The sequence below is a fragment of the Sebastes fasciatus genome, chromosome 12, assembly GCF_043250625.1.
Source record: "Sebastes fasciatus isolate fSebFas1 chromosome 12, fSebFas1.pri, whole genome shotgun sequence".
Classification (NCBI taxonomy): domain Eukaryota; kingdom Metazoa; phylum Chordata; class Actinopteri; order Perciformes; family Sebastidae; genus Sebastes; species Sebastes fasciatus.
In genome coordinates, this window is record NC_133806.1 from 24,569,706 (window position 1) to 24,597,282 (window position 27,577).

General features: G+C 41.4%; 2 protein-coding genes across 4 annotated transcripts; one reads left to right on the plus strand and one right to left on the minus strand.

The window, feature by feature from the left end:
* The first annotated feature begins 1,093 nt into the window (after nt 1–1,093).
* On the plus strand, nt 1,094–13,032 carry kiaa0319 (KIAA0319 ortholog). The gene is made up of 17 exons (XM_074654878.1): nt 1,094–1,291; nt 2,225–2,264; nt 2,424–2,476; nt 4,084–4,739; nt 4,835–4,991; nt 5,091–5,189; nt 6,133–6,270; nt 6,528–6,675; nt 6,771–6,919; nt 7,428–7,579; nt 8,060–8,198; nt 8,298–8,457; nt 8,759–8,895; nt 9,129–9,251; nt 9,811–9,901; nt 10,562–10,653; nt 11,532–13,032. Exons 3-17 carry the CDS (start codon nt 2,431–2,433, stop codon nt 11,687–11,689), a joined length of 2,445 nt encoding a protein of 814 aa, XP_074510979.1. The 5' UTR covers nt 1,094–1,291; nt 2,225–2,264; nt 2,424–2,430; the 3' UTR covers nt 11,690–13,032.
* A 1,080-nt stretch (nt 13,033–14,112) lies between these two features.
* Nucleotides 14,113–26,549, minus strand: aldh5a1 (aldehyde dehydrogenase 5 family, member A1 (succinate-semialdehyde dehydrogenase)). Of its 3 annotated transcripts, XR_012596292.1 has the most exons (12): nt 26,395–26,549; nt 26,055–26,306; nt 22,244–22,327; nt 20,575–20,745; nt 19,506–19,622; nt 19,274–19,417; nt 18,758–18,901; nt 18,510–18,668; nt 18,088–18,251; nt 17,113–17,171; nt 14,742–16,257; nt 14,113–14,215 (listed from the first exon to the last, which is right to left on the minus strand). XR_012596292.1 is itself a non-coding variant. In XM_074654264.1 (10 exons), the coding sequence occupies exons 1-10, from the start codon at nt 26,349–26,351 to the stop codon at nt 16,046–16,048; spliced, it is 1,551 nt and encodes a 516-aa protein (XP_074510365.1). In that variant the 5' UTR covers nt 26,352–26,490; the 3' UTR covers nt 14,113–16,045. The 3 variants fall into 3 exon arrangements, 1 of the variants encoding a protein (XP_074510365.1); XR_012596291.1 differs by having other exon boundaries at nt 26,055–26,490; XM_074654264.1 differs by having other exon boundaries at nt 14,113–16,257; nt 26,055–26,490.
* Nucleotides 26,550–27,577: the final 1,028 nt, after the last annotated feature.

A 27,577-nucleotide genomic window follows, 5' to 3' on the forward strand; every position in this document is an offset into this window, starting at 1 on the left:
ACTAATTATTTTTCTTCATATATCATGTTTGTCTTAATCATAATGGTATAGAGTTGGAATAGCATTGCCACTTTTTATTTGTTTTTTTATTTTAAAATATAGTCCACAGGCATCGCTGATCTACTATAAATTAATTTCATAAATCGTGTCAGTCTCATTATGAAATGTTTCCGTAGTTGAAATGTTTAAAGGTCCCATATTGTAAAAAGTACGATTTTCATGTCTTTTATATTATAACGCAGGTTTAAGTGCTATATAAATACTATGAAAGTATCGAAGCGCTCAATATATGGAGAAATACACACAGCCCGTATTCAGAAATTGTGCGTTTGAAACAAGCTGTTAGGATTTCTGTCTGTTTGTGATGTCACAATTATACAATATTTAGACCATTACACGGTTTTAAACGTAAACATTCTAAATGTGTCCCAGTTTATTCCGTTGCAATTCAGTTGAAATGCACTAAAACGGAGCGTTTCTGATAGAGGGTAAATACAGGTATATTCAAGCAGACAGTATGAGTAAAATAAAAGGTTTTTTTTAACATTACAGCATGTAAACATGTTCTAGTAGAAACACAAAATACAAGTATGAACCTGAAAATGAGCATGATATAGGACCTTTAAAATTCTTTAAACAATATTATTAATATTATCTATTAAATGAATGAATGAAAGACTTCATTTCGAACATAAAAATAAATAAAATGAGATACAAAATAATAACAAACAAAACAAGAGTGTCCGAAAAGGAGTAGGTAGAAGTAAACTTATATTTCCCTACCCCTTTCTCACTTCTCCTCTAATAACTCATATATCATAGAATGATAATATAATATAATATATAGACTATCCCAGATTTATTTACATCCCAAATTAAATATATGAACAGCATCCCAAGTTTATTTACAACCCACGTTTATGTATTTATGATGTACTATTACATTTGTTTCTTCACCTGAGGAGGATTATAAATATTCTAAATACTAATTTACCTCCAAACTATTTTAGTAGGAAAAAATCCAAAAGTGACAGGCTTTACATCTTATTTTGAAATTAATGACCGGATATGGTGTGTCTCTCCATCTCGCTGACTCGACACTGCTCGACACTGCTCGGGTTTTCTCGGGTGTTCTCGGGTTTTCTCGGCACAATTTCAGCACCAGCGTGAAACCAATTGAACCCAGCCAGTCCCAGTGGAGAGTCCTGTATGTAACCAGGAGGACCGGCTGTAAGGAGCCACTGGGAGGACTGGGATGACCGAGAGATCCAGGAGGACTAGTAGCAACCAGGTGCGTTAACGTCCATTTGTTCAGGTGTTAGCTTACATCCTCACCCTACTGGACGTCATTAGCCTGCGTCACTTACGCCAGACTCCATTCACAAATCACGTCATTTTACGTGTTCTTCCACGTTAAGATGCAGAAGACAGAACTGCTTTAAAATCAGGTTTCCCGTCACTAGTTGCCACTGTTTTAGGAGCCGAATATTAGTACATGTCTTACTGTGCTGGCTGGACGTGATTTCAACAAAATCCCACGTTTAAAACCAGTTAACACCGCTAATGTTTATGGGAGGAGAAGTCCAGCCGGCAGCAGCTGCAGACCTCCTCAAGAAGTTGAAGGTTTCAGTGGAAGAAGTGCTATTTGGTGTAAGGAATGTATGCCGAATTTGAAAGTGATGTATACAGATACAGAAACTGTTTTAATACATTTATTATTCATTATATATATTTATGTATAAGCAGGGAAACTTTTAATTGATACAATTTTCTACGGAGTCTGGAGTGAAGACATTTTAATGGTAGCAGCCTGCACAGCATTTGGTCAGACTTACACGACGGTTATGCTGTGTTTTCGTGTAAACAAATGACGTGATTATGGGGTTGTTGATGTAATAATACATCATGGGGCTAACTGTGGGCGTGGCTAAAGGTGGAGCTGTCCAGCAGCTTGGTGCTGAAAGGAGCCAGCACCAAGCTGCTGACCAGTAGACTCACATTACCATCCATACTTATAATACATTATTATAGAACGGGTTATTCCGTGTTGTTTATTTATCTAGTTATGTATTTATATGATGAAACTAAATATATGTCACAACTTTTGGTATTAAACTGGTTTACAAGGAACAGGCTAAATGTTTAGGTAGATACTGAAGGAAAAGCAACTTTTACCTTTTAGTTTTTTAATTCTGACGTGTTGTTTCTGTCTTGTATCTCCCAGTAAGAGTCCTGTTTCCAGTGTGTCTGTCTGGTGTCTCCCAGTAAGTGTTCCCAGTAAAGCTGTGGTGTCTTCCAGTGTTCCCAGTAAAGCTGTGGTGTCTCTCAGTGTTCCCAGTAAAGCTGTGGTGTCTTCCAGTGTTCCTAGTAAAGCTGTGGTGTCTCCCAGTGTTCCCAGTAAAGCTGTGGTGTGTCTGTTTCAGGTCGACCATGATGTGGAAGAAGACGTTTCTGCTGCTGCTTCACAGCCTGGAAGGTAAAACGTTTCAGTCAGAGGTTGTTTATGTTCATGTTGATTTTTCAGCGTCTGAACGTCCCAGTATTCCCAGCAAAGTCCCAGTATTCCCAGCAAAGTCCCAGTATTCCCAGTAACGTGCCAGTATTCCCAGTAAAGTCCCAGTATTCCCAGTAACGTCCCAGTATTCCCAGTAAAGTCACAGTATTCTCAGTAAAGTCCCAGTCCCATTAAATGTGTTCTTCTACTGAAGGCCACGTCATTTGTAAATGGCTCCGCTTGGCAACATGTTTTGGTGAATAATGTTCACAATAAACGCAGTAAGGTAAAAGTCAGGAATCACACGTATAAAGTAGACATTTACAGTAAAACTGTGTCAAATATATCAGTTCTAAAATGAAAAGAGCTGAATACTGCTGCACAGCAGGTTTTATTACCCTGTGGAATACAAATAAAGTACATTTACTCAAGTACTATACGTAAATACAATGTAACGCTATTTGTATCCATTTTCTGCTACTTTCTACTTATACTACATCTCAGAGGGAAATATTGTACTTTTTACTTCACTACATGTGTCTGACAGCTTTAGTTACATTCTTATAGACTGAAGGTGTTTTCAGTTCAACGTTGCTGGTTACTCAGGTTTACATGACGTCATCATGGATTTATTACAACAAAGTTTTAAGTTTAAGTTAAGTTTAATATTTTAAGTTGTAGTTAAGTTATGTTTTAAGTTAAATTTTTCAAGTTTAAGTTGAGTTTAAGTTTTTAAATTGATGTATTTAAATTTAATTATTTAAGTTAGAGTTTTTGATTTGAGTTTAAGTTTTTTAAGTTTTAGTTGAGTTTAAGTTAAAGCATCAGTAGGCGAGATTGGAGGAAATATGATTAAAAAAAGTTATTTTTATAAAGCGGTTGCTATATCGTGACAGTAGTACATGAAATAGGTAACCTGAAAAAAAATCATGTGCCTCTGTGTCCTCCGGTGCTCCTAACGGCATCTGCAAGATTTCACATACCGGAGGAAAACAAGCAGTCAGAGCTGATCTGAGGTCTGCTGTCCATCTGCCGTCTATGAGAACCGGCTGTCAATCACTCACGAACTCCAACCAAACGGTCAAACTAGGCAGCGCTGATCAAATATGAATCAATATTATGTTATGTTAACGCCTATTTATCGCCTCAAATGTTTTCAGAATCATCTCGTAGTGCACGGTTTAGCTGTAAAATTAGAAAGTTTGTAACGCCGCCGCCATTGTGAAATCTGTTGAAGGGATGCCAAGTACCGGTCACATGACCGGAGCACAGCCAATAGGAACGCTCTCTCTTCCTCTGAAATGACCTGTGATTGGTCAAAGTCTCCCGTCACGGGCTAGATTTTTAAAGCCTGAAAACAGAGCCATGAGGAGGAGCAGAAGTCTAGTTATCTCTCAGAACACTTGAATTACAATATGCTGAAAGGTTATTATGGATTTTTTGCCCAATGATGCCAAAAAATATAATGACTACTGCCACTTTAAATTTAAGTTAAGTTTAAGTTCAAGTTCAGTTTTTAAATTTAAATATTAAGTACAAGCTGTTTAGTGTAAGTTTAAACTGAACCAGCGTATTGTGTTGTGTTGCAGCTGTAGTGGCGTCTCAGTGCTGGCAGGGGGCGACCTTCTCTGAGGTCGTGGTGTCCCCGGCGTTGGAGAGCAGCGGGATTCTGCGGGTACCCGGCGTGGCGTCTCTGCCGCAGTGCGTGGCGGCGTGTTGCGACCTGCCGGGCTACGACCTGGCCTGGCTGTTCGAGGGCCGCTGCTACGTTCTGAGCTGCCAGCAGAGGGAGAACTGCCAACCCCGAGAGAGACCCGGCGCCGACTCCTTCCTTGCCTTCCTGCGGCGAGCGTCCCCACAGACGCTGGTGCTGCAGTCGTTGGTGAGAGGAGCGCCGTACGGCGGCCGCTGGGGGGACCTCTCACGCTCCTCTGAGGCCCCCGGGGACCTGGAGGCCCTGAAGGACCTCGCCCTGTTCGACGGGCCCCGGCAGGACTTCTCCGACCCCGGCGTGCTGGATGGCGAGTATCCAGAGGAGGAGAGGGGGGGGGAGATGACGACCAATCAGGGAAGAGAAAAGTTCAACCAGTCAGAGGCAGAGGATGGTCCAGACAGCAGCGTGGACCAGAACAGAACCTCCTCTGTGGGGAACACCAGTCAGGGAGACCAGGACAAAACCTGGAGACCCAGTGACCCTGCTGCTGCAGTGAGTGATTCATGTATTCATCTTCATCACTTCATCACTTCACACTAATGTAGAGCTCCTAACAAGTGAGTGGAACAGGGGGAAACTGTTAGCCTAGCTTAGCAGAAAGACTGGAAGCAGGGGGAAACAGCTAGTCTAGCATGTCTCTCTGTTTACAGACTGATTCAACATCACCGACGCCGTTACTGCTACTGAAACCAACAACTGTCTCCACCCAACACGACTATATAAGGACTTCACTTCCCACCCCTGCCACGCCCCTTTGGCCCACCAGCGCGACCACACAGCCAGGTAGACCGTAACGTATGATGTCATCATGTTACACGACCACCTTCCAGACTGTTTTTATGATGTGAATCATTAACTATTAAAAACGTTTCCTTCCTCCAGCTGCAGACCGACCCCTGATGGTGTCCCCTGGTAACCCTGTAGAGAGGACGCCGCCCACCGTTAAACTTGATGCTTCACCTTCCCCTGAACACACAACTGGTACTACACACACACACACACACACAGACTTAACCCCTTACCATCACGCCCTGTCTTTTAGGGGGTACAGGGGGTCTTTAGGGGGAGATAGCAGGTCAACAGTAATGTCACATAGAAGTGGTGTACATCATCTGAAAGCTGAGAACCTGAAGATTAATTTGAAAAGCAGCTCAGCACTGTGTTACAAGTTGTTCTAGTCATTAATCAGAAATAAATTAAAATAAATAGTGAAAGTGTATCAGGGGTTTAGAACATTATGATGAAAGTATATGATGGCCATCCCCATGCTCTATTATGTGTCATAAGTTGTTGCAGCAATTTTGTGTATGATACCATTTGTTACACAGATTTGGTGCTCAATTTAAAAAAAGTTTACCACTCGAAAATTGAATTGATAAAAAGTATCAATAATCCCTCCAAAATACCACATTAAGACACCAAGACCTCGAGGAACACCATAGAAAAAGCCATGCTGGGATATGGGATCAAAAACTTTTGACATTTGGAGATTTCTGCAAGAATTGTATTTTTCTGTGATTGGATGGCGAGCACTTCTGTTGTGTAACCTGCTCAGAAACCCCCTTATAGTCAATCTAGATAGGAACGCCATCCATCCTCTGAATGCTCTGGGTCTCTAGTTTGTGGCTGTAAAGTTTCATGAGGCTGTGATTATCCTAGAGGTCACCACAGGTCATTTTATACAGTGAGGTCAATGAAATGGCTCCTATGGGGACGCACATCATCACACATGAATACAGTTGGGCTCATTGGATCCACGAGAGTCTCAGCTTTACAGTGATACCCAATTTATGTAATTCAAGACTGTTTAGGGACCCCAGTATGCAGAAATATTCAAACACACCATTTTAGAACATAGTTTCTATAGTTTATCTAAGTAATAATTATCATTTATTATTATTTGTGTACTCTTAATGCTCCACAGACCTGCTGAAGCAGCTCCAGTCAGCAGCTCCACCGACCTCCACCCTCCCCCCAGACAGAAGCGTGACCTCTGACCCCAACACCAGCCCAGCTCCCAGCACCAACCCTCCAACCGGGACCAGGCCCTCTGCAGACTCTGGTACATTTAGACATACTGACCAGGATACATGTTGATGTTTATCATCTGAAACGTATAAACGGAAGTCATAAATACATAATGGGTTATGACAATTTAATAATACAACTTCTATAAAACTACAATAACAACAGAAACTATAGAAGGAGAGAGCGACAGTGGTGGGGTGTGATTAGTAGATAATAATAAAAGTCTGACCAGATGTGTCTCTGTTGTCACTTTAAATATACCACACCTGCCTTTACTCTCCCTTTGTTCAGTGTCAGAGGTCACGGGGTCAAACCGTGGCCCGGTGGCCATTGTGGGTCCTGACAGGAAGTTGCTCCTCCCGGTGAGCAGCTTGTCACTGGACGGCGGCAGAAGCACCGATGACCGCGGCATCGTCAGCTACCACTGGGACGCCGTCAGGTAGGACACCAACAGTCCGCTACGTTTCTGAAGATGAATCACTTTCCTCTGTCTCTGTCGGACTCAGCGGTGGTTTCTGCGTCATGTTCCTCCAGTGGTCCCCCGGGGTTAAAGATGGAGGGAGCAGACCAGGCAGTAGCCACGGCGACGGGCCTTCGGGTGGGACGCTACACCTTCAGACTGACGGTTTGTGACCAGCAGGGGGCGACAGACAGAGCTTCACTGACCGTCAGGGTCCAGGAAGGTGAGAGGCTTCACTCTTTATCACATCTCTGTATATTTAAACTGAAGGGTTAATACATATATGGATGTATCCATGGAAGTGGACCAAACAATATGCTCTTAATCTCCAGGGTACCCTGGAGATTAAGAGATCCTGTTTGGACTGAAAAGAGACGATAACTCTTAAATATATTTCTGGTTATCACGGTTAAATGTTAACATAAACTGGAATTATTTGTGTCACGCTGGGAAAACTGTTGGTTATGTACATATGTATGTATGTAACGCCCAGACGGCCAGACTTTATTTCATTGATTATTACCTCCGCCAAGGCCAAAGGCATTGGGCCAAGGAGGTTATGTTTTCACAGGCGTTGGTTTGTTTGTCTGTCTGTCTGTTAGCAGGATTATTCCAAAAGTTTGTGATGGATTTGAATGAATTGTATCTGTGATGGAGATGATGTGTATTATTACAGCAGTGAGCTTCAGTCACAGACTTCTGTGCTAATTCAGTCATTTTTTGTCCTGCAGCCAGAATCTTTCCTCCCGTTGCTCACGCCAGCGGCAGCCACACCCTCTCTCTGCCCAACAGCTCCGTGGTCCTCCGGGGCTCCATGACTGAAGGAGACCAGAACCAGGTCCAGTACATGTGGGTCCGAGACAGCCAGAGTCCTGCTGCTGGGGTCAGTACAGTACAGAACCTGGGGTAAATTAGGATTATTAGATCAGAGTAGGGTAAATTAGGATTATTAGATCAGAGTAGGGTAAATTAGGATTACTTGATCAGATTAGGGTAAATTTGCATTATTAGATCAGATTAGGGTAAATTAGGATTATTAGATCAGATTAGGGTAAATTAGGATTATTAGATCAGATTAGGGTAAATTAGGATCATTAGATCAGATAAAGGTAAATTAGGATTACTTGATCAGATTAGGGTAAATTAGCATTATTAGATGAGATTAGGGTAAATTAGGATCATTAGATCAGATAAGGGTAAATTAGGATTACTTGATCAGATTAGGGTAAATTAGGATCATTAGATCAAATAAGGGTAAATTAGGATTACTTGATCAGATTAATGTAAATTAGGATTATTAGATGAGATTAGGGTAAATTAGGATTATTAAATCAGATTAACACTAACCCTGTTGCTGTTGCAGGATGTGCTGTACGGCTCTGAGACTCAGGCCTCCCTCTACCTGGCAAACCTGGTGGAGGGAACCTACCTGTTCCAGCTGAGGGTGACTGATGCTCAAGGGCGTTCCAGCACAGCCACGGCCACCGTGGAGGTCCGACCAGGTAGGTCCTAGTTATTGATTATTGATTACGATTAATGATTATTGATCATCACATGGCTGACGAGGATGATCACAGTGTGTCCCTGCTATGTCTCCGTAGAGCCCGGCGGAGGCGAGGAGGTGGAGCTGGAAATGCTGGTGTCGGTGTCTCAGGTCAGCGTGGCTCAGAGGGACACGGTGGTCCGACAGCTCGCCGCTCTGATCCACGTCCTCGATGGCGACATCCAGGTCCGAGCGCTGCAGGGACACTCACACCTCAGGTACCAGGTCTGACTGACTGGTTTACTGACGTACTGACCAGTTAACTGACTGACTGACCAGCTGATTCTTCTGAAGAGTTGACATTACAGTTTGTGAGTTGGATATTAAATGTACATTAAACTGCAAAGCCCTTAAAATAAGAGAAAGAAGGTAATAATATAAAAGAAAATAAACAATGAAATACACCTGGTTTAAACACAGCAAGTAGACTCCTCCATCAAGAAACGCTTCAGTGCTTTAACATCAAAGATCTAAAGTCCTTAATGCTTCCTCTGTGTGTGTGTGTGTGTGTGTGTGTAGCACGGTGTTGCGGTTCTCGGTCTGGGGCCCCTCGGGGCCGATCCCTGGCTCCAGGCTGGTGGGTCTACTGAGAAACCAGCTGCTCAGAGAGAAGAGCGACTACCTGCTGTTCAGAGTCCTGAGAGTCGACACCGTCGGTGAGTTCAAACTGCCGGAGACCTGTTCACTGCAGAGACCGGGTCTTGTTCACTGCAGAGACCGGGTCCTGTTCACTGCAGAGACCGGGTCTTGTTCACTGCAGAGACCGGGTCCTGTTCACTGCAGAGACCGGGTCTTGTTCACTGCAGAGACCGGGTCCTGTTCACTGCAGAGACCGGGTCCCGTTCACTGCAGAGACCTGGTCCTTAAGATGGTGTGACCTATCTTTCAGTGTGCCTGCTTCGCTGCTCGGGCCACGGTCAGTGTGATCCAATCACTAAGGACTGCACATGTGACCCCTTCTGGACGGAGAACCTGATTCGTCGATATCTCGGCAATGGAGAGAGCAACTGTGGTAAATATGAAGTATTAATTATTGGCATCAGTTTAAACTATCAGGACTAATAAATCAGTTAGAAGTAGAAGTACTACAAAAATCTACTATTTCCAATAAATAATGACCCAAACTGACCATGAGACACAGTAATACATGAAATACCACACTGTAAAATACTCTGTCACAGTAAAAGGACACATTGCTTCTCCTTCCCTGGACACCTGGCTCTGGGTCACTCAACTAATTGACTAATGAACTAATCGTTTCAGATGTACTTGTACAGTATATTTCACGTTTTGGATGCAAAAATCTTAATTTGTAAAGTAACTAAAGCTCTCAGATAAATGTCATGGAGTAGAAGTATTAAATGTCATGAAAAGAAAACACTCAAGAAAAATACAAGTACCTCGAATTTGTACTTAATAATAATAGTAATAATAAGTACAGTACTTATTAGCATTAGTTAGATGGCACCACTGGTTGTTTCCCTAACAGGGATTCCTATCATACACTCATTGAGCGTTCTTTAGCTGCAGCAGGTTTTATGTAACACAGCTGATGTGATTCTTCCTGTCAGAGTGGAGAGTTCTGTACGTCATCCTGACCAGCTTCATCCTCATGGTCCTCATCCTGTCCATCAGCTGGACCTTCATCTGCTGCTGCAAGAGGTGAACAGCCTGTTATAACCTGTCATCCTCATGACGTTGCAGTGTTACTGTGTATCTGAACGGCCTGCTAAAACCTGTCATCCTGATGACGTTGCGGTGTCGCTGTGCCGCTGTGTATCTGAACAGCCTGTTATAACATGTCATCGCGATGACGTTTCTGTGTATCTGAACATCCTGTTATAACGTGTCATCCTGATGATGTTGCTGTGTATCTGAACATCCTGTTATAACATGTCATCCTGATGATGTTGCTGTGTATCTGAACATCCTGTTATAACGTGTCATCCTGATGATGTCGCTGTGTATCTGAACAGCTTGTTATAACGTGTCATCTTGATGACGTTGCAGTGTCACTGTGTATCTTAACAGCCCGTTATAACTTGTCATTCTGATGACGTTGCAGTGTCGCTGTGTATCTGAATAGCTTGTTATAACGTGTCATTCTGATGACGTTGCAGTGCATGTGAACATCCTGTTATAACGTATCATCCTGATGACGTTGCAGCGTCGCTGTGTATCTGAATGGCCTGTTATAACGTGTCATCCTGATGACGTTGCCGTGTCGCTGTGTATCTGAATGGCCTGTTATAACGTGTCATCCTGATGACATTGCCGTGTCGCTGTGTATCTGAACAGCCTGTTTGTGTCATCTGTGTTCAGGAGGAGACAGACCAAAGTGAGGAAGAAGACCAGATACACCATCCTGGACAACATGGACGAACAGGAGAGGGTGGAGCTCAGACCCAAATTCAGTAAGTCACTTCAATGAGCCTCATTGGTCCTGATAGTAAGGTGGCCCTGAGAGCCAAGCAAGTAGCACCACACCACAACGGAAACGCTAAAAACTAGAGATGCACTATTCAATTTTCTTGGCCGATTTCCAATTTTTTAAAAGTCTGACCTGCTGATTCTGATTTTCTTCTTTTTCTAAGAACTATAATTGACAGCATACACAAACATTTTTGTAACTTTTCTTCAATGGAAAATTAAAATGTATGTTCTCTGACTGTTGTCTGTGCTTATGCACCAAACAGCAGCTCAGAGAAACCAACCTTCTTGGAGTCTCTGGGTGGCCGACAGGGGACTCTATAGTTCTGCTGGGGGACTGCAACGCTCACGTGGGCGATGATGGAGAAACCTGGAGCCTGCCTGATCTGAACCCAAGTGGTGCTTTGTTGTTGGACTTCTGTGCTAGTCATGGATTGGCCATAACAAACACCATGTTTGAGCATAGGGTGGTTCACAAGTGTACTTGGCACCAGAACACCCTAGGCCAACAGTTAATGATCGACTTTGTGAAACAGTTTCCATTGTTGCGTGAGCTTCTTGCAGCGTATTTCTGTATTTGGTTGTTTTCTATATTTGCATCTTTTTGTTTAGATTCTTTTTGTGTTTATTGGACAAAACCCCCCTGTGGTGATTCAGCGTGATGATAAACTGCAAGTTATATTCACAAGACAGCTAGTGTTCTTTCAATAAATACCAGTAAGTTGGACTATTGTGGACTAAGTGGAGGCAGAACTATTTTAGTTTGCTCTGTAGTCTGTCATTTTATTTTGATAGAGTGCAGGAAGTGAAAGCAGCATTGATAAAGGATGTTAAGACTCAAACCCCTTACCTCTCCCTGCAGGTATCAAACACCGCAGCACAGAGCACAACTCCAGTCTGATGATGTCAGAGTCAGAGCTGGACAGCGACCAGGACACCATCTTCAGCCGGGACCGACCCGTCCGAAGCAGGAACCGGATCAGCGCCCATGCCGCCCGCAACGGAAACGCCTTCGGCTGACCGTCAGCTGACCTCCTGGTCTGACGTAGACGCGACTCGCCTGGGATGTTTGCACTCTGCCAGCCTCAAGTGGCTGCGGGAGAGATTTAACTTCTGAAAGTTTGAAGGACTTCATTACCCAGAAACCCAGTTTCTGTGAGGTCAGTAAAATTAACCAGTGTCCCATTTGAGGGTCAAACTCCTTCAAAAGGACATGAGGACTTTAAGGCCCAGAGGACTAACCTGCAACGTCTTAGACATAACACGGATAATATGGAGGATTCTTTACAGTACAATGGGACAACCTTAAACGCTTGTGTTGGCATATTCAGTCTTGAAATGCAGACTTCTAAGAGATTTAAAGGTGCAATCTCAAAGATCTCTGTTTCCTTCTCTTTGGCGGCACCTATGGTGATAAGCGGTAATAGCAGGTGTGTTTTTGAATCTCACTTCCCAGAGATCCAAAACGCTTGGGATTTTTCCTGGGAATGTCGCCACAGTCTGTAATACAGAAATTGTTTCAACTCTCGTGCATCTAGTACAGAGATAGGTCCAGGACGCGATCATTTTCTTTTTCTACTATGGCGAAGGCATGACCTGCCCTAACTCTTCTTCTGATTCGCTTACCCTGATCTGATCTAACCAACCCAACCAACAAAGGCAACGAGTACTGGCCAATCAGAGGCAGAGTAGGGCGGGTCTAGCCTTAACCATAGTAAATTAAGCATCCGGGACGGGGATAGCCTAGCTTAGCACAAAGACTGGAAGCAGGAGGAAACTGCTAGCTTAGCTCCAACAAAAGAGGAAAAATCCATCTTTGAAAAACAAATCTGTCTGATTTACATGTTGTGCCAACAAGCGAATCAGAATCAGAATGGTGTTTATTGCTAGGTGTAAGAGGTATACACTAGGAATTTGCTTTGGTTTTGTTGGTGCAAGTTAAACAGTATAATAACAAAAGAATAGATAAAAACGTTAGAATAAAATAAGAATAAAAAATCTAATCACCAGTCCATCACAGTTTCACCTGACTACAGCCTAAGATAACTAATGAACTGGCCCCGGAAGCTAACTCTAAACTAACTGGACCTAGAAGCTAATTCAATGTATTGCACTATTTCAAACTTAACAAATTGTTAGTATTCAACACAGCTATCCTGTACTTACTGTTTTGACAGACTGCTTGTTTAAGACAAAAGGATATTTTTGTTTATTTCAATGTCATTACCTAAAGAAAGTCCATGATTAGTGTTTAGCCGAGCTTAACACAAAGACGGGAAGCAGGGGGAAACTGCTAGCTTAGCTCCAACAAAAGATCAAAAATCGACCTTTGAACAACGAGTCTGTCTGATTTACATGTTGTGTCGTGTTATGGTACGTGTCCACAGGGGCGTTTTTTATCGCGAGGGGACGCGATGCTTCCCAACATTGGACGCTTGGTGTGCTGTCCCTAGAAACAAAGCACTCGGCTCCTGATTGGACGAACGCTTTCCCGCCGTTGGCTGCTGCTCCCAGCTTTCAAACCGGAACCAGTATGGAGGCTCGTTTGGAAACTTTCTTCTCTTATTTCACGTAAATAGTTCACTGAAATGTGTTTCTGAAAACATTTGAGGCGAGAAATAAGCCACGCAGTTGCTGAATCTGTCTTTATTTTGGATCGACAACGTTTAGTTTAAAAGATCCTCGGGAGTTTCGAGAGGCGGCGAGTCGCGTCGGACGCCCGTGATTTGCATAAAGTAGCGGAGCCCTCAACTCCATGCAAATAAGGAGCGGGCGTCGTGATGCCTAGTCTCTCCAATCGCGACGCCACGCTACCAGAATACATTGCGCGGCTGCTTACATAGACAATGAATGGAGAGCGTGGAAAGCACGGAGCCTGTGGACACGTACCGTCAGCCAACAAGCTAGTCACCAATCCATCCCAGATTCAGCTGACTACAGCCTAAGACAACTAAGGACCTACTGGACCTAGAAGCTAATTCAATATATGTTCAATGGAAGATCTCCAGATGATCCGGGTACTTTATGAGGAAGACCGCATTTAGCGGCAGTTAGCAGTGAAGCTATTTGTCTACAAACCCAGACTATTACTCTGACTATTGGATGGACTGGTGACGAGGTGAACATGTAAATCAGATAGTTTTGGAGTTGTTGAAAGGTTCATGCCATCCAATCTGGTTCTTTTTTTAATCGTTTTCTAAGCTTAGATTTAAGTCATGTGAGCATATCTTCTGTGCTTGTTCAGTGTTAAGACAAATCATTTAAAGGCACTGACTGATGAAGCCACGCTGCTCAATTCTCAAAAGATGATATTTTTTAACACCGTTGATACCAAAATAAGTTATCTGAATAAAATAACAACTTTCAACCAGTGAAATGAAACGGCGAGAATTTCAGTGTCACTGCTAGTTACATGCCTTAAAAAAAAAACTCATCACAAGATGTAATATTACAATTTCCACTTTAATTTTCCATTAATATCTATAGTCAGAAATACAAAATAATTTTTTGGACTACAACGTTATATTACAATTAAGACCAGTTTCACTTTATATCAGAAATGCAATCTGCTACAAACCCAAAGAACAGAAACTGTCAGTATACAACATCATAGCAAATATGATCTGCAGGAGGAAATATGGGCCCTGGTTTTCATATGTTTCAACAGTTAGCTTGATTTCACACAAACAAATGCTGTATTTGTCAGTTTTATGAAGTTGGCTTAACAAGATCCATTCATCATAATTACACAATTTGTATCTCAGAATAACTATGTACACATCTATTAATTAAGACATCTTTGTCCAAACAATGACATGTATCTCTTAAATGCGGAAAAAAAAGGGTGAGATCTGTACTCCTAATAACAAGATTTTAATCTCATAACGAGGAGGTAGACATCTTTATCTCCTAACGACACAAAACGAAGTTGATACGATACGATAGAGTCATTCGTCTTAATCTTTAAAACCTTGAAAATTCTGGTTCATGTCAAATTAGTCAAATCAAGCTCAGTGATTTACGAAGAACAGGGCCGAGCTCCATCAGTTAGACTGTAATCTGTGCTGCTCACCTGCTCAGGGACAGAACAGCTGAAATGCTGCCCTCTCTGGTGGAAGTTAAGCCACTGGAGGTCAGCAGGGGGCGTCAAGTTACTCTTTAATAAACCTAAAATACTCACTGTACTGCTGTTCAACACTGTAAGAAATAAAAGTCAGTTATTGGCACTTGTAACATTTTGCAACCGTGATTTTACTTTCAGGTAACAGAGGCTCAGAAAAAAAAGCTTCCTGCGAGGTTTAAAACATCCATCTACACAATAACAAGGTATTTATTAAACTATTGCTTTATTTCTTCCAAACAAATTGGTACATACACATTCAAAGTGGCGTCCTAACATAAACATCAGGCCATGTGTTCAACATTTATATTTATTTATGTATTTATGATGTCTACCACATGATTGAAATGTGTTTAAAGACTTCAGAAGCTACCCAATGCTCCACTGAACATCAGTACGGCAAGTACGTTTTGTATAAATGGCACATGCTTTAAATGATTACTTGGACCCAATTTGAACGTGTCCAAATATGTCAGCATATAAGTATTTTAATTATTAAAAAAATACAGACTTCACATTAACAGGCTTACTACAGGACATCAGGATGTTCAATACAAACACAATGATTTTACAAAAATCTAGCGAAACATTTTATGTATTTTCATTTATTTTATCACAGTAAATCTCCGTTTATTACCACGGTGCGCAGCTTTGCAGCTTCTTTACCGTTTTAAACTCATCTGTGCTACTGTAGAAAATTCACTTGTGGGACTTGTTACCATGTGGGAAAAAATGCTAATGGTGCGTTCACGTCGTATTGTTATTACTGTTTCTGACTTGTTCATGTTAACTTCCAATTTGTAATTACGGGAAATTTTTTTTAAATGTAATTAAACCCAAATATGATAGATAGGATGTTATCAGTAGTAATCAGACAAGCGATGACGCGAGTAGAGCTGGAGAAAACGGCGAGGCTTGTATGCCATAGTCACAGAGAATACTAGATTCTGATTGGGTCGTATCTGATGTCTGCGACAACATTGTAATTCCAATCACAGCCTAGCAACCGTAACTAAGCACAAGCACTCCATGGCTGTGTCCAAAATCACATATTATGCACCAAATACTCAATACGTGTCCTATCGTTCAACATACTTCTGTGTCAAGAGACGTCTGGACCACTCTGACTCTAATTTAAAGGGTTATTTTGTGTTGGTTAGGGTTAAATCAAATCAATTAGAACCTGAGATCTACAGTTCTGACCACCGTTACATGAGTGTAATACCACTGGACCTGCAGCGCAGCGTCCTCCTGATTCAGGGTTTCAGGCCTCCGAAGCACATGTACTTCACATCCAGATATTCGTCAATGCCGTACTTGGAGCCTTCGCGGCCCAAACCGGACTGTTTGACCCCGCCGAATGTGGCCTCCGGGGTGGACAAGAGGCCCTCGTTGACTCCAACTAAACCCACCTCCAACGCCTCCGCCACCCGCCAGATCTGACTGACATCCTGCGAGTAGAAGTAACCTGAGAACAGAAAAATAAGAGCACGTCAAGGTTTTAACACCAACAGAGACCAAGAAAGAGGCCTTTTTGAGGGTTCGTCTGTCCAAAGTCCACATTTCAAGATCGAATGTCATAATGGGTCAACGAGGCTGGTTTAATTTCAAAGGCTCCTCAAAATAGACCCTTCTTTCTGGAGGTGGTGCATCCGGTATCAGCCAATATTCATTACATATGACCTGATTCGTGGTCTTAAAATAGGCGATTAAACCAAAGGACCTTCAGTCAGACTGTTTTTATTGGCTGCAGCTCAACGTGGACTCCAGATGGCGCTGTTGTTTTTTGGGATATGTCTGTTTGACAGCCAACATGTCAGAACCAGATTTATGTGACGGTATAATGCACGGTAAATGACGCCATACCGTACGAGAGAAATACACGATCCGGGGATTTTTGTTGGGGAGCTCCAAAAACTGTCTGGGAGCAGAAAATCAGGGCTGAAGTGGTGGAGTGTGAACTAGATATTACTATTACAGCTTCTCGTTCAAATCTGTGGCACCAAAAACCACAATTTAATTTGGAGAAGAGGTTAAAATTGGTACTTCCTGTAAACTTCATCTCCTAACAGACAGCTAACACTGTTTAAGGCGTTTACACAGTAATCTGCGACTTCTGTCTCTGAAAGGTCACAGAATACTACAGAATACTACACTCATTAGTCTTTGTGGAAATTTTGTTTAAATGTTCTTTTTTTGGTTTAATAGCTGTGCTTTCTTTCAAGAAGCACCTGAATCTATCCGCATTTAATTTGAATTTATATTCTATCCTTTAACATACACTTCATCATTTCTAAGACGTTTTTTTTTAGTATGCACTCACCTGCCAGCCCGACATTCGATGCGTTAGCGATAGCCAGAGCCTCTTCCTCTGTGTTAAACCTGTCAATCACAAACAGATAGTTCTAGTTGGTCAACGCAGCAGCTTTAGGGCCTTAGAGGATATATATATATATATATATATATATATATATATATATATATATATATAAATAACCTCTAATACAGTATATGGAATGACAAACCTGGTACAACATCAGTTCTTCGAATTAATAAAGGCATCTTGTCACACACTCAAATGTCTCCCTTTTTTATTTTAATGCAGCTGCACAACATCAGTTTGAAGCTTCATCCACTGAGCGAACAACAACTTATATTTCTGATGATTCTTGTATTGTAATTTCATGTATGACATAATATACTATGACTTCTTTTGGACATTCTATATGATGACTTTATGACTTTACTATACTGACTATACTAAGACTTTTTTGCAACTTTTTTTCGACATACTATACAATGACTTTAATTTTTTCAACATATTATACTATGACTTTTTTACAACTTTTTTCGACATACTATACATGCCTTTATTTGACATACTATACTATGACTTTTTTATAACTTTTTTCAAAATACTATTCTATGACTTTTTTCGATATATCTTTTCTTCCCCACTGCTTCTCTTTCTCTCTCCCTGCTCCCGTCTGAGCTGTTGTTGCCTGTTCCCACAAACTTGTTAACAAAATCGTCTATCGTACGATAGTCACAAATTTAGCTTTGTCTGGTTGTTAGTACAGCCGTCAACAGTGCAACAAGTACCAGAGCTCCGCAAGGACATTTTTGAAAATGTAAATTTAACGTTAAATATCTGTTAAAAATAAAGCAGGATTTGCTAAATTGAAGGTGAATTACTTTTCAAAAGAAGCACTGTTGGCGGTTAGCCATTATGATCAGAAAAAGTCATTGCATGCCATAAAAAGGATTTTAAACATGCGTAAAGGGTGAGCGTACAGACCTGATGACGGGCAACAGCGGGCCGAAGGTTTCCTCCTTGGTGCAGATCATGTCTGTGGTGACGTCGGCCAGCAGAGTGGGCTCCATGAAGGACCCGTCCAGACGCTTCCCGCCCTTCAGCACCTTCGCTCCCTTGGACACTGCATCTGATATCTGGTGGACCACCTGTGAAACAGAGGGGTTCAGGTGTTGAACTCTGCTGCTACTATGGGCCACAATTTCTTGACATACAACAATGTCCAAAGCCTTCAGCATCTCAGGGTGAATCTCATCTACCCTTAGTGCCTTGCCACTGAGGAGCTTTCTGACTACCTCAGCGACCTCTACCAAGGATATGGACAAGTCCGAGTCTTCAAACTCTGCCTCCTCTATTCTATTTGGGCCTCTATTTCACAGCTCTTTCTCCAGAGCGAGATATCTGACCTTGTCTGCAGCTCTGGAGTTGATGAGCGGCCCTTGGGTGGTACCGGGCTCTGAGCCGTGACCCAGGCGGAGCTCGGCATCCATCGTTCGGCCCAGCTTCTCCATGAAGCGATCGTGGATGCCGCTCTGCACCAGGAAGCGGTTGGAGCACACGCAGGTCTACAGGAGGAAGAGGAAGACGGTGATGGATACGACGCAAACATGTGACCTCAGTGTACACTGTGAGCTTCATCCAGACCCTCACTTACCTGTCCAGAGTTCCTGAACTTGGAGGCCATGGCTCCGACCACCGCCTTGTCGACGTCAGCGCTGTCAAACACGATGAAGGGGGCGTGGCCTCCCAGCTCCATGGACGCCTTCTTCACGGTGTCAGCAGCCAGTTTCAGCAGCACCTGAGAGCAAGTTTAACTACTGTGTCATTACTCTACTTTATACATTTCACTTTTTATTATTTTTTACATTACTCTGAGCCCGCTACAACCTCTTAAACGAGTAATCGAGTGTGTATGATCTGGCGGCATCTAGAGGTGAGGCTGCAGATTGAAACCTCTCCCATGTACCAAGCGTGTCGGAGAACTACAATGGCCGACGTGAAAAGATGAATCCCTCTCTAGAGCTGTTGTCAGAGTAGCGGAGGACATTTAGAGAATAGCAGAATGAGTGTGTACGAGGGAAGTGAGTGGTGAAGCAAGAGAAGTGTATTTTAACCATGAAGACAGCCAGCAGGGGGCGCTGCAGGCCGTCCTCTTCTCTCAGGGTCTCACCTTGCCGGTGGCGGTGGAGCCAGTGAAGGAGATCTTGGCCACCAGAGGGTCGGTGCAGAGAACCTCCCCAACCGATGGAGTCTTCTCTCTGGAGCACGGGACCACGTTAAACACCCCCGGCGGGATCCCCGCCTGCTCCGCCAGCTGCACAACGACACGTCAATCACCTCATTTACAGAGAAAACAACACGGAGGGTTAAATAAGGAGGGTTAAACAGTTCAGTATGCTGACCTCAGCCAGAGCCAGCGCCGACAGCGGCGTGTCCTCGGCCGGTTTCACCACCACCGTGCAGCCGGCGGCCAGAGCAGCCGCGACCTTCCTGGTGATCATCGCGCTGGGGAAGTTCCACTGTGGAGCGACACAACACTCAGTTCCACACTTATCCAGATTTATACATCAACAAGGATTCACATTACAATGGTCTTTAAGAGGACACTCCTTCCCAGCGTTCCCAGTGTTTCCAGTGTTCCCAGTGTTCCCAGGGTTCCCGGTGTTGATGAACTGAAAACATGCCTATTCCTAGCGTGCGGCCGTTTGTAGCGTGCGGCCATTCGGAGCGGGTGCCCGTTTGGAGCGTGCTCCTGTTCAGAGCAGAACAGCTTCCTGTAGTGCTGCTTGCAGCGTTGTTGAGAACCGCTAGTCATTGTTGACTCCAAGTGAAGAAGAGTTGGGTTGTAACGTTAGTATTTTATCATCCAGCAGCAACAGGAAGTGCATTCAATGCTGGACTCAGTATGAAGAGCCCTGAAGCCCGGCCCCGCTGCTGTTCGCTTGTTTATTCAAACTTTATTAATATTGAGAGCGTCAATGGTCCATAATGCACCAAAATCTACAACAATACACCAACCAAGTGTTAAATAGATCAGATGAACGGCTACAGAGCAAACTCTCATTTTATAGTTAGATTATTATTATTACTCTGTTTTTAACTAATTATTTATTTATTATTATAATTGTTATTGTTTTCTTTTATTTATTTTCTATCTTCTCTTTTGACATTGTGTTTGCATTGTGTTTGTTCATATGGAAAAGAACCATGGTAATCCATGCTAACATTAGCTAATGATCAGTGAACAGAGTCCAGCTGAGGCTGATGAACCTTCAGTTAAATCAAAGTGTCGGACATATTAACATGTTGACCTGTTGACCTGATGGTGGCGCTACAGAGGAAACGCCAGAGGATCATTAATGGTATTACAGTTCATCCTGAATGATGAACCGGTGTGGAGTAAAGAGGAGGACCGACCAACTCCTCACAGCTACGTCAGCGGAAAATAAGAGCTTCTGACTGGCTGCTTACTGGTGTGATGATGGAGGCGACGCCCACAGGCTGTTTGAGGAGGAGGATCTTTCGGTCTCTGGCGGGTGACGGGACGATATCGCCGTACACTCGGCGAGCCTCCTCCGAAAACCACTCCATGAAGGAGGCGGAGTACCCCACCTCCCCGAGAGACTCCTGCATGGGTTTACCCTGCAAAACACACACACACACACACAGTCAGTTTAAATACACTAAATTAAACTAGAAAATGCATTTCCTGCTGAAAATGCGTGGGAATGCTGACAGCTAAAATGAATTGCAAAGCATTGCTGAAAATGCAGAAATGTGAAATGACTTGTCTAAAAATGTTGAAGCTCAAATGCATTGCACTGCACTGCTGAAATACCTGGAATTTAAAGTGTAAAACTGGCAGTTGGAAGCTGAACTACGTCACCTAAAGAAGCTAAGAGCTGAAATATATTGCTAGAAAAGCTGGAAGCTAAACTGTAAAACTGTCAAAAGTGGTAAATCTGAAGTGAATTTCCTGAATAAACTGAAAGAATGAATATCAGACAGATGAACACAGAGGCGGGGGGGAGGGGGGGCACGAGATCTTAATCGACAGTTCATTTTCTACAAATCTACCTGTCAAATCCCTGCTTCCTAGTCAAAAACCGTGAGTCCAGTTGCCAAAATATTCTTATCATCAGAGAGAAGAGATTCTGCCGAACGCATTGATGTTGTTCTTATGTTTGTAGAGTCAAAAATGTGATCATGGCAGCAGGTTAGAAAAGTGCCTTTGTCCGCTTTCTGTCAGACATTTCTCATCTGATTTAACATTGCTTTCTATGGAGCGGTTGGTTGGACTTACTCTTACTTTGGGGATCCTAGAGCCAAATGTGTAAGTCTGTTTGATCAAAATAGTTACATGACTGCGACCAGCACAACATTTCCTACAATCTGACCTAAATTGTAAGTATAAAGAGTGAAAATTGTGGCTGTGGGAGCAATTTGTTTAGAAAAGTTACAGAAGATTTTAAAGGTCCTCTCCACTCTAGCTCTGATGTCACTCACTCTAGCTCTGAACATTCCGTCCAATACACACCCATTAGAAACTCTGAAAAAAAAGTCTGAAAACAGCATAAAACTTAAACTGTGATCATTCAATAACTGTAAAAGATATCAAAAATCTGAATTTAAGTTTAATAGTTCAAATTCTTGTAACCCATTTAAAGTTTAAATGGTGTCTGTAGCTGAAAGTATGCGGGAGCAGTAGCATTTCAAAGCCGAGTATGTTTAAGAGGATTTGAAGATTTTCTCCATTGAGTTACATTGTAAAAACAAAGTGAAAAAAACTTAATATTTTAAAAAGTATAAATGGTAGAAACAAGTTGAATGTAAGAACTAATGTCCTTAAAGAGCTGAATATTTTGATAGTTGAACAGTTTCTGTAGCTGAAAGTATGCAGAGGAAGAAATAGAAGAAGTTGTGAAAGAAGAAAGATTTGGATAACATAGTGTGAACACAGTATTACAGCATTCACAGTATTACAGCATCCACACAATGATCAGTGTGCTCGTGTTACAGGAACACAGTCTGATTCTGTGTGTAAATGATCTTCTACCAAACAACAGGAAACAGTGAATGTCTGATCCCTGTTACTGTAGATAAAGCAACACAGCAACGTTCTCATCATGATGACACTCACACATTCGAAGGTGATCAGCTTGGCCAGGTCTTCTTTGTGCAGCGTCATCAGCTCGAACCATTTCCTCAACAGGATGCTCCTCTCCTGCAGGACAGCCAATCACATCACACCAGGAGTCAGCTGACTGTTTGTTGTTTCACAATCATGTTTTTATTCGAGGGTAATAATTTCAAGAAATTGGCAACAGCCTCACATGAACAGTGAGGAATTGTGTTTGTGTTAAAGCTGGTTCTGGATCACTGACACTAGTCACATTAATATTTTACAGAGTGGAAAATGTTAAAAACTCAGCGGGTCCTTCAGGGACAACATGGCTACAGACTACAGCTTAAATTCTTAGTATTACATTTCATTTTCTTATGTCTGTTGTTGGGTTTTCTATGATGTGGTTATGTGAAGTTATGAAAAAAAAAATTCTTGACGATATGAATCTAAATTTGAGGTTTGACAGAATAATCTGTTAACTAACTGGCTGTTGCTCGGAGGCTGAGAAGGTCAACAGACAAGGACATCTTGGCAAATGAAGATAATTCAGCAGCCCTGTCTTATCTGTTTGTTCCTCTCTTCTTTATCTAATTTGGCACTGAAAAAACACAAAACACATGAGCCGTCTTTTTCAATAGTTCAAATTCTTGTTACCCGTTTAAAGTTTAAACGTTGTCTGTAGCTGAAAGTATTCGAGAGCAGTAGCATTTAAAAGTGGAGTATGTTTAAGAGGATTTGAAGATTTTCTCCACAGAGTTGCATTAACTCAAAAGCTAAAAAGCTTAATATTTTAAAAAGTATAAATGGTAGAAACAAGTTGAATGTAAGCACTAATGTCCTTAAAGAGCTGAATATTTAGATAGTTGAACGGTTTCTGTAGCTGAAAGTATGCAGAAGTAGTAAGAATCCAAAAAACGTACAGAAGAAATAGTTGAATAAAGATTCAAAAACAATTCTGGGAATGCTGAATTACAGCATTCACGCCCAGATGTACATTTTCTCATGCTGCAGCCTGATTCTAAAATCATTAAGTCCCTCATTAATCTACACTCAAAGAGCAAAAAAATGGATGTATCAAAAATAAAAAAACGCAAGTATCTCATTGACATATATTGTTATGACCCTTCAAATTTAGCAAAAAAAATATATATATCCCGTTATGGCTGTTGCTGAGTAGACAAACTGTTCATTTTAAAAGCTCCTGAATATTAAAAATAAATGTAGCTCAGGTTCCTCCCGTCTCTTATGATCATCTTTGAGATGTTTCTACACCTCCATTAGAGTCCAGCTGTGGGTCAACTGCTGGATATCATCTGGAAACCAGAGACGCAACCATCTGCCTTTTTCAGGCTGATACCGATACCTGGGCTTTGGGTATCGGTGAATACCGAGTACTGATCCGATACCAGTGTTTAATTAATGAGCTGTATACCTCACTGTGTGGAAGAGACTGGATTATTCTGTTATGTGTAAGACAACATCAGGCCTGACTTAAACAGTGATTTACTAACTTTGTAAAACTAAATGTGACAAATAAAAACATAGATATTAATTTATTGAATTGTTATTTATTATTAAAATAATAAATCGTACACCAACAAAATCTTCAAAATTAACAGGGATTATTATTCAAGTGTAAACCTTTTTTAATTCAGCAACAAATTGGTCAAAACTTAAACAGGAATTCAAATTCCAGTAAATAATGTATATGGTATATAAACATAAAACTGAACTCAATAGCTGTTTGAGTCGTTATCAGCTCAATATCCAATATCGGTGCATCACCTCTCATGCATGCATGCATGCATGCATATATATATACTGTATATATATATATATATACAGTATATATATATATATACACTGTATATATATATATATATACAGTATATATATACATACGTATATATGTATATATATATACGTATATATGTATATATATACGTATATATATATGTATATATGTATATATACATATATATATATATATGTATATATATATACAGTATATGCATGTATGTATGCATGCATGCATGCATGCATGCATGCATGCATAACAAGAGACTGTCTTTCACTGTTTTATTAATTGTTTGTATACTTCTTAAAAATGCTAAATAGAAGAAGTTAGTTTCACCAACCAAACAAAAGTTGGACTTTGAGCATCGAAGTTGACCCGTGAGACTGTGATTTAATAACTGTATGAGATAACAGGAATCACTGACTAACCGCTCACATGGTGGGGCATTTACACATAAAAATAAACATGAACATGATCATGATCACAAACATGAACATGATCATGATCATGATCATGATCATGATTATAAACATAAACATGATCATGTTTATGATCACGTTTAACATGTTCAGTTCATGATGTCCCACACACAGAAACTTTGTGCAGAAACAAATCCTGCAGCATTATTTGGTTTGACCCTGTTCAGAGGTGGAAAGTAGATTTACTCAAATACTGTACTGAAGTACAAATTTTGAGGTACTTGTACTTTCCATTGTATGTTACTTCATACTTCTTCTCCACTCTCTTTACTTAATAACTTTAGTGACTTTGCAGATTTAGATTAATAATACAAAATATAATCTACAAATAAAATTATAGATTACTGCAAACTCGTTATCAGCTGCAACATTAAAGTGTAAACTAAAAAAAATAAACTTAAAAGCAGGACTTGACTGATTATTTTTACATTGTGGTTACATTGTGATGACTGACTGACGGTAATGTTAGAGTACTTCTTCCACCTGCTGCTGTTAAGACTTTGGATTTATTATAAATATTAAAAATCAGCCTTGTTTGTTTGTTTGTGTTGATTAATAAAGATAATATGTTAAAATACAGACAATCAATCATGCTCCAAATACCCTCATAACATAAGATAAGATAACATAAGATAAGATAACTCTTTATTAGTCCCACAGCAGGGAAATGTGCAGAGTTACAGCAGCAAAGAGGGACAGAGCAACAACATGAGGCATCAGTAAAATACAAGACAAGATCTAATGAATAAGCAAATAACAATAAAGATATAGTCAGCAAGTAAAGATATATTACATATATCTTGTCCTAATTGTTTTGTTATCACTATTATATAGTCATATTATTTCTTTAAATTAATCTTGTCTCTAGGTGGAGGCTTCAGATAAGCCCAGTGGGTTTTTTGCCTCTTCCTGCACTGTATATTATTCATTTAGTTTTTGGTTATGTTGTATAATCTTAAATTGTGCAAAACAAATAAAAAAATATCAAATAAGTAAACAGTAAAAACCAGATGTGCAAACTGAAGAGAGTGAGGTGTAAAGCAGTCCATTGACAGGTGAGCTTCAGTGCCTCAGTGTGCTGCACAGATGCACCTGCCGTTCAGAGACCAGGGAATTCCTTCACGCCAAACTCCATTCAAATATTTCGCAGTTTAATGTCGTCACGTTTATTGGCTAACATTCATGTTTTGTGAACGTAACCAGCATGTTTCCTGAATTGTTGGGGAGACTTTCTTCGCTTCAACATAATACTGCAAACTGCATGTCGTACCTAACTTATTTTGGTAAGGCAACTTCAGGCTAAGGCTATTTGGTAAGGCTTTTATCTGATCCACGTTCATGCACCTTCCAGCTAAAACGGAGGAAACTAAAGTGAAACTTGGAGTTTTATTTAAATACTGTGTTTGTCTGGTGAATTATGCGTAAGCCGAATTAAAGTCTGGATCCTGTCAGTTGAGACAATGCCATGTATAAGGGTTTTTGTGCTTCTCTGACGGATAAACAACATGTTTCTTTTAAATTGGTGGTTTTTTGAACGGAGTACGGTTACCTTAGCGCTGTACAGCTTCCAGGAGTGAAACGCCTTGTACGCAGCGTCCACAGCCAGCTTGGCCTCCGCCGGGCCGCAGTCTGACACCCGGGCGATCTCCTGCCCGGTGGCCGGGTCCAGCACCGGGAACACCGAGGCTGTGGGGAGCCAGCGGCCGTCCACGTAGCCCTGCGTCCGCAGCAGAGGAGCGGCGACATCCAGGCTGTAGTGTCTCTGCATGGCGGTGATGGGGAGGCGGAGGACCGGGGAGACCTGCCGGAAGAAGAGCCGAGTCTTCAGCACACAGAGAGGGGACATGGTGGACTGAATGTCTGCAGCTGGGTGCGTGTGGACCGCTCACTGTGTCCGGGTGACGGTAGTGTTGGTCCCGCTGCTCAGAGAGAGACGCTCCGGCTGCTTTCTGCTTCAGGTCGGTTCAGACCAGTCCGGAAGAGGACGACTCAACCACGTGACACAAGAGGAGAGGCCTTCAGGGTCCTCTTCTGCTCTGATGCGTTTTCGGTTCCAACACATAATAGAAACCCATTCAAACAACGTATATCACTAAGAAGTGAAAGTATATATAGTTCGTTGTCCATGTCAACATCAGCTGGAGGCCGGCCAATAGAGGGCCCTCCCTGAGCCACACACAAAAAAACATTACTACTACTACTACTACTAATAATAATAATAATAATAATAATAATAATAATAATAATAAAAATTAAAACAAATTGTCAATATTTGTGTGTTTTGAATATGGAATGCACCCAGTAATATGTGTAATTTGATTGTATTGTGATAATATTTTGTATTAATAATCTGAATCTGTAAAGTAACTAAAGTTGTCAGATAAATGTAGTGGAGTTAAGTCTAATATTTCCCTCTGAGATGTAGTTGAGTAGAAGTAGAAAGTAGCAGAACATGGAAATACTCAAGTAAAGTAGAAGTACCTCAAAATTGTATTTAAGTACTTAGTTACATTCCACCACTGAGTACATTTTATACTGTTGTGTTTTTCAAAGCATTATTTACTGCTCCTGTTGGAATAAAATAATTGTTAATTATTTAACTGCAAAGTAGTAATGTGTTTTTGATACCTCCACTTTTTTTTGCATTAAATCATACTGGGATGTTTGCTGAAATTGATTGGATGTGGCACAGCCCTACCTAGAAAAATTTCCACCAGCCGCCACTGAACAGCTCCCAGCAGCAGAGCTATGCTTCTACCATCTTGGACTGAAAGAGACTACCGGACACCTACAAAGAGACGTACTCAAGTAAAACTACATTATTTCTATTATATTTTCAGATTCTACTGAAATTACCTGTATTGAACAATAAAAAGATTATAAATATAATAAGCAGCTGTTGTCAATAAAACACCAGAGTTTCATCTCTTTGCTTCTAAACTCTTTGACCCATTCATACCAACAAAAAAAAACACAATGCATTCAGTACAAATAAACTTGGGAAAAAAAGTTTGGAAATTTGTGTTTGGTCGATTATTTCTCTGTTGTTACAATTCTAATTGGCATTGTATT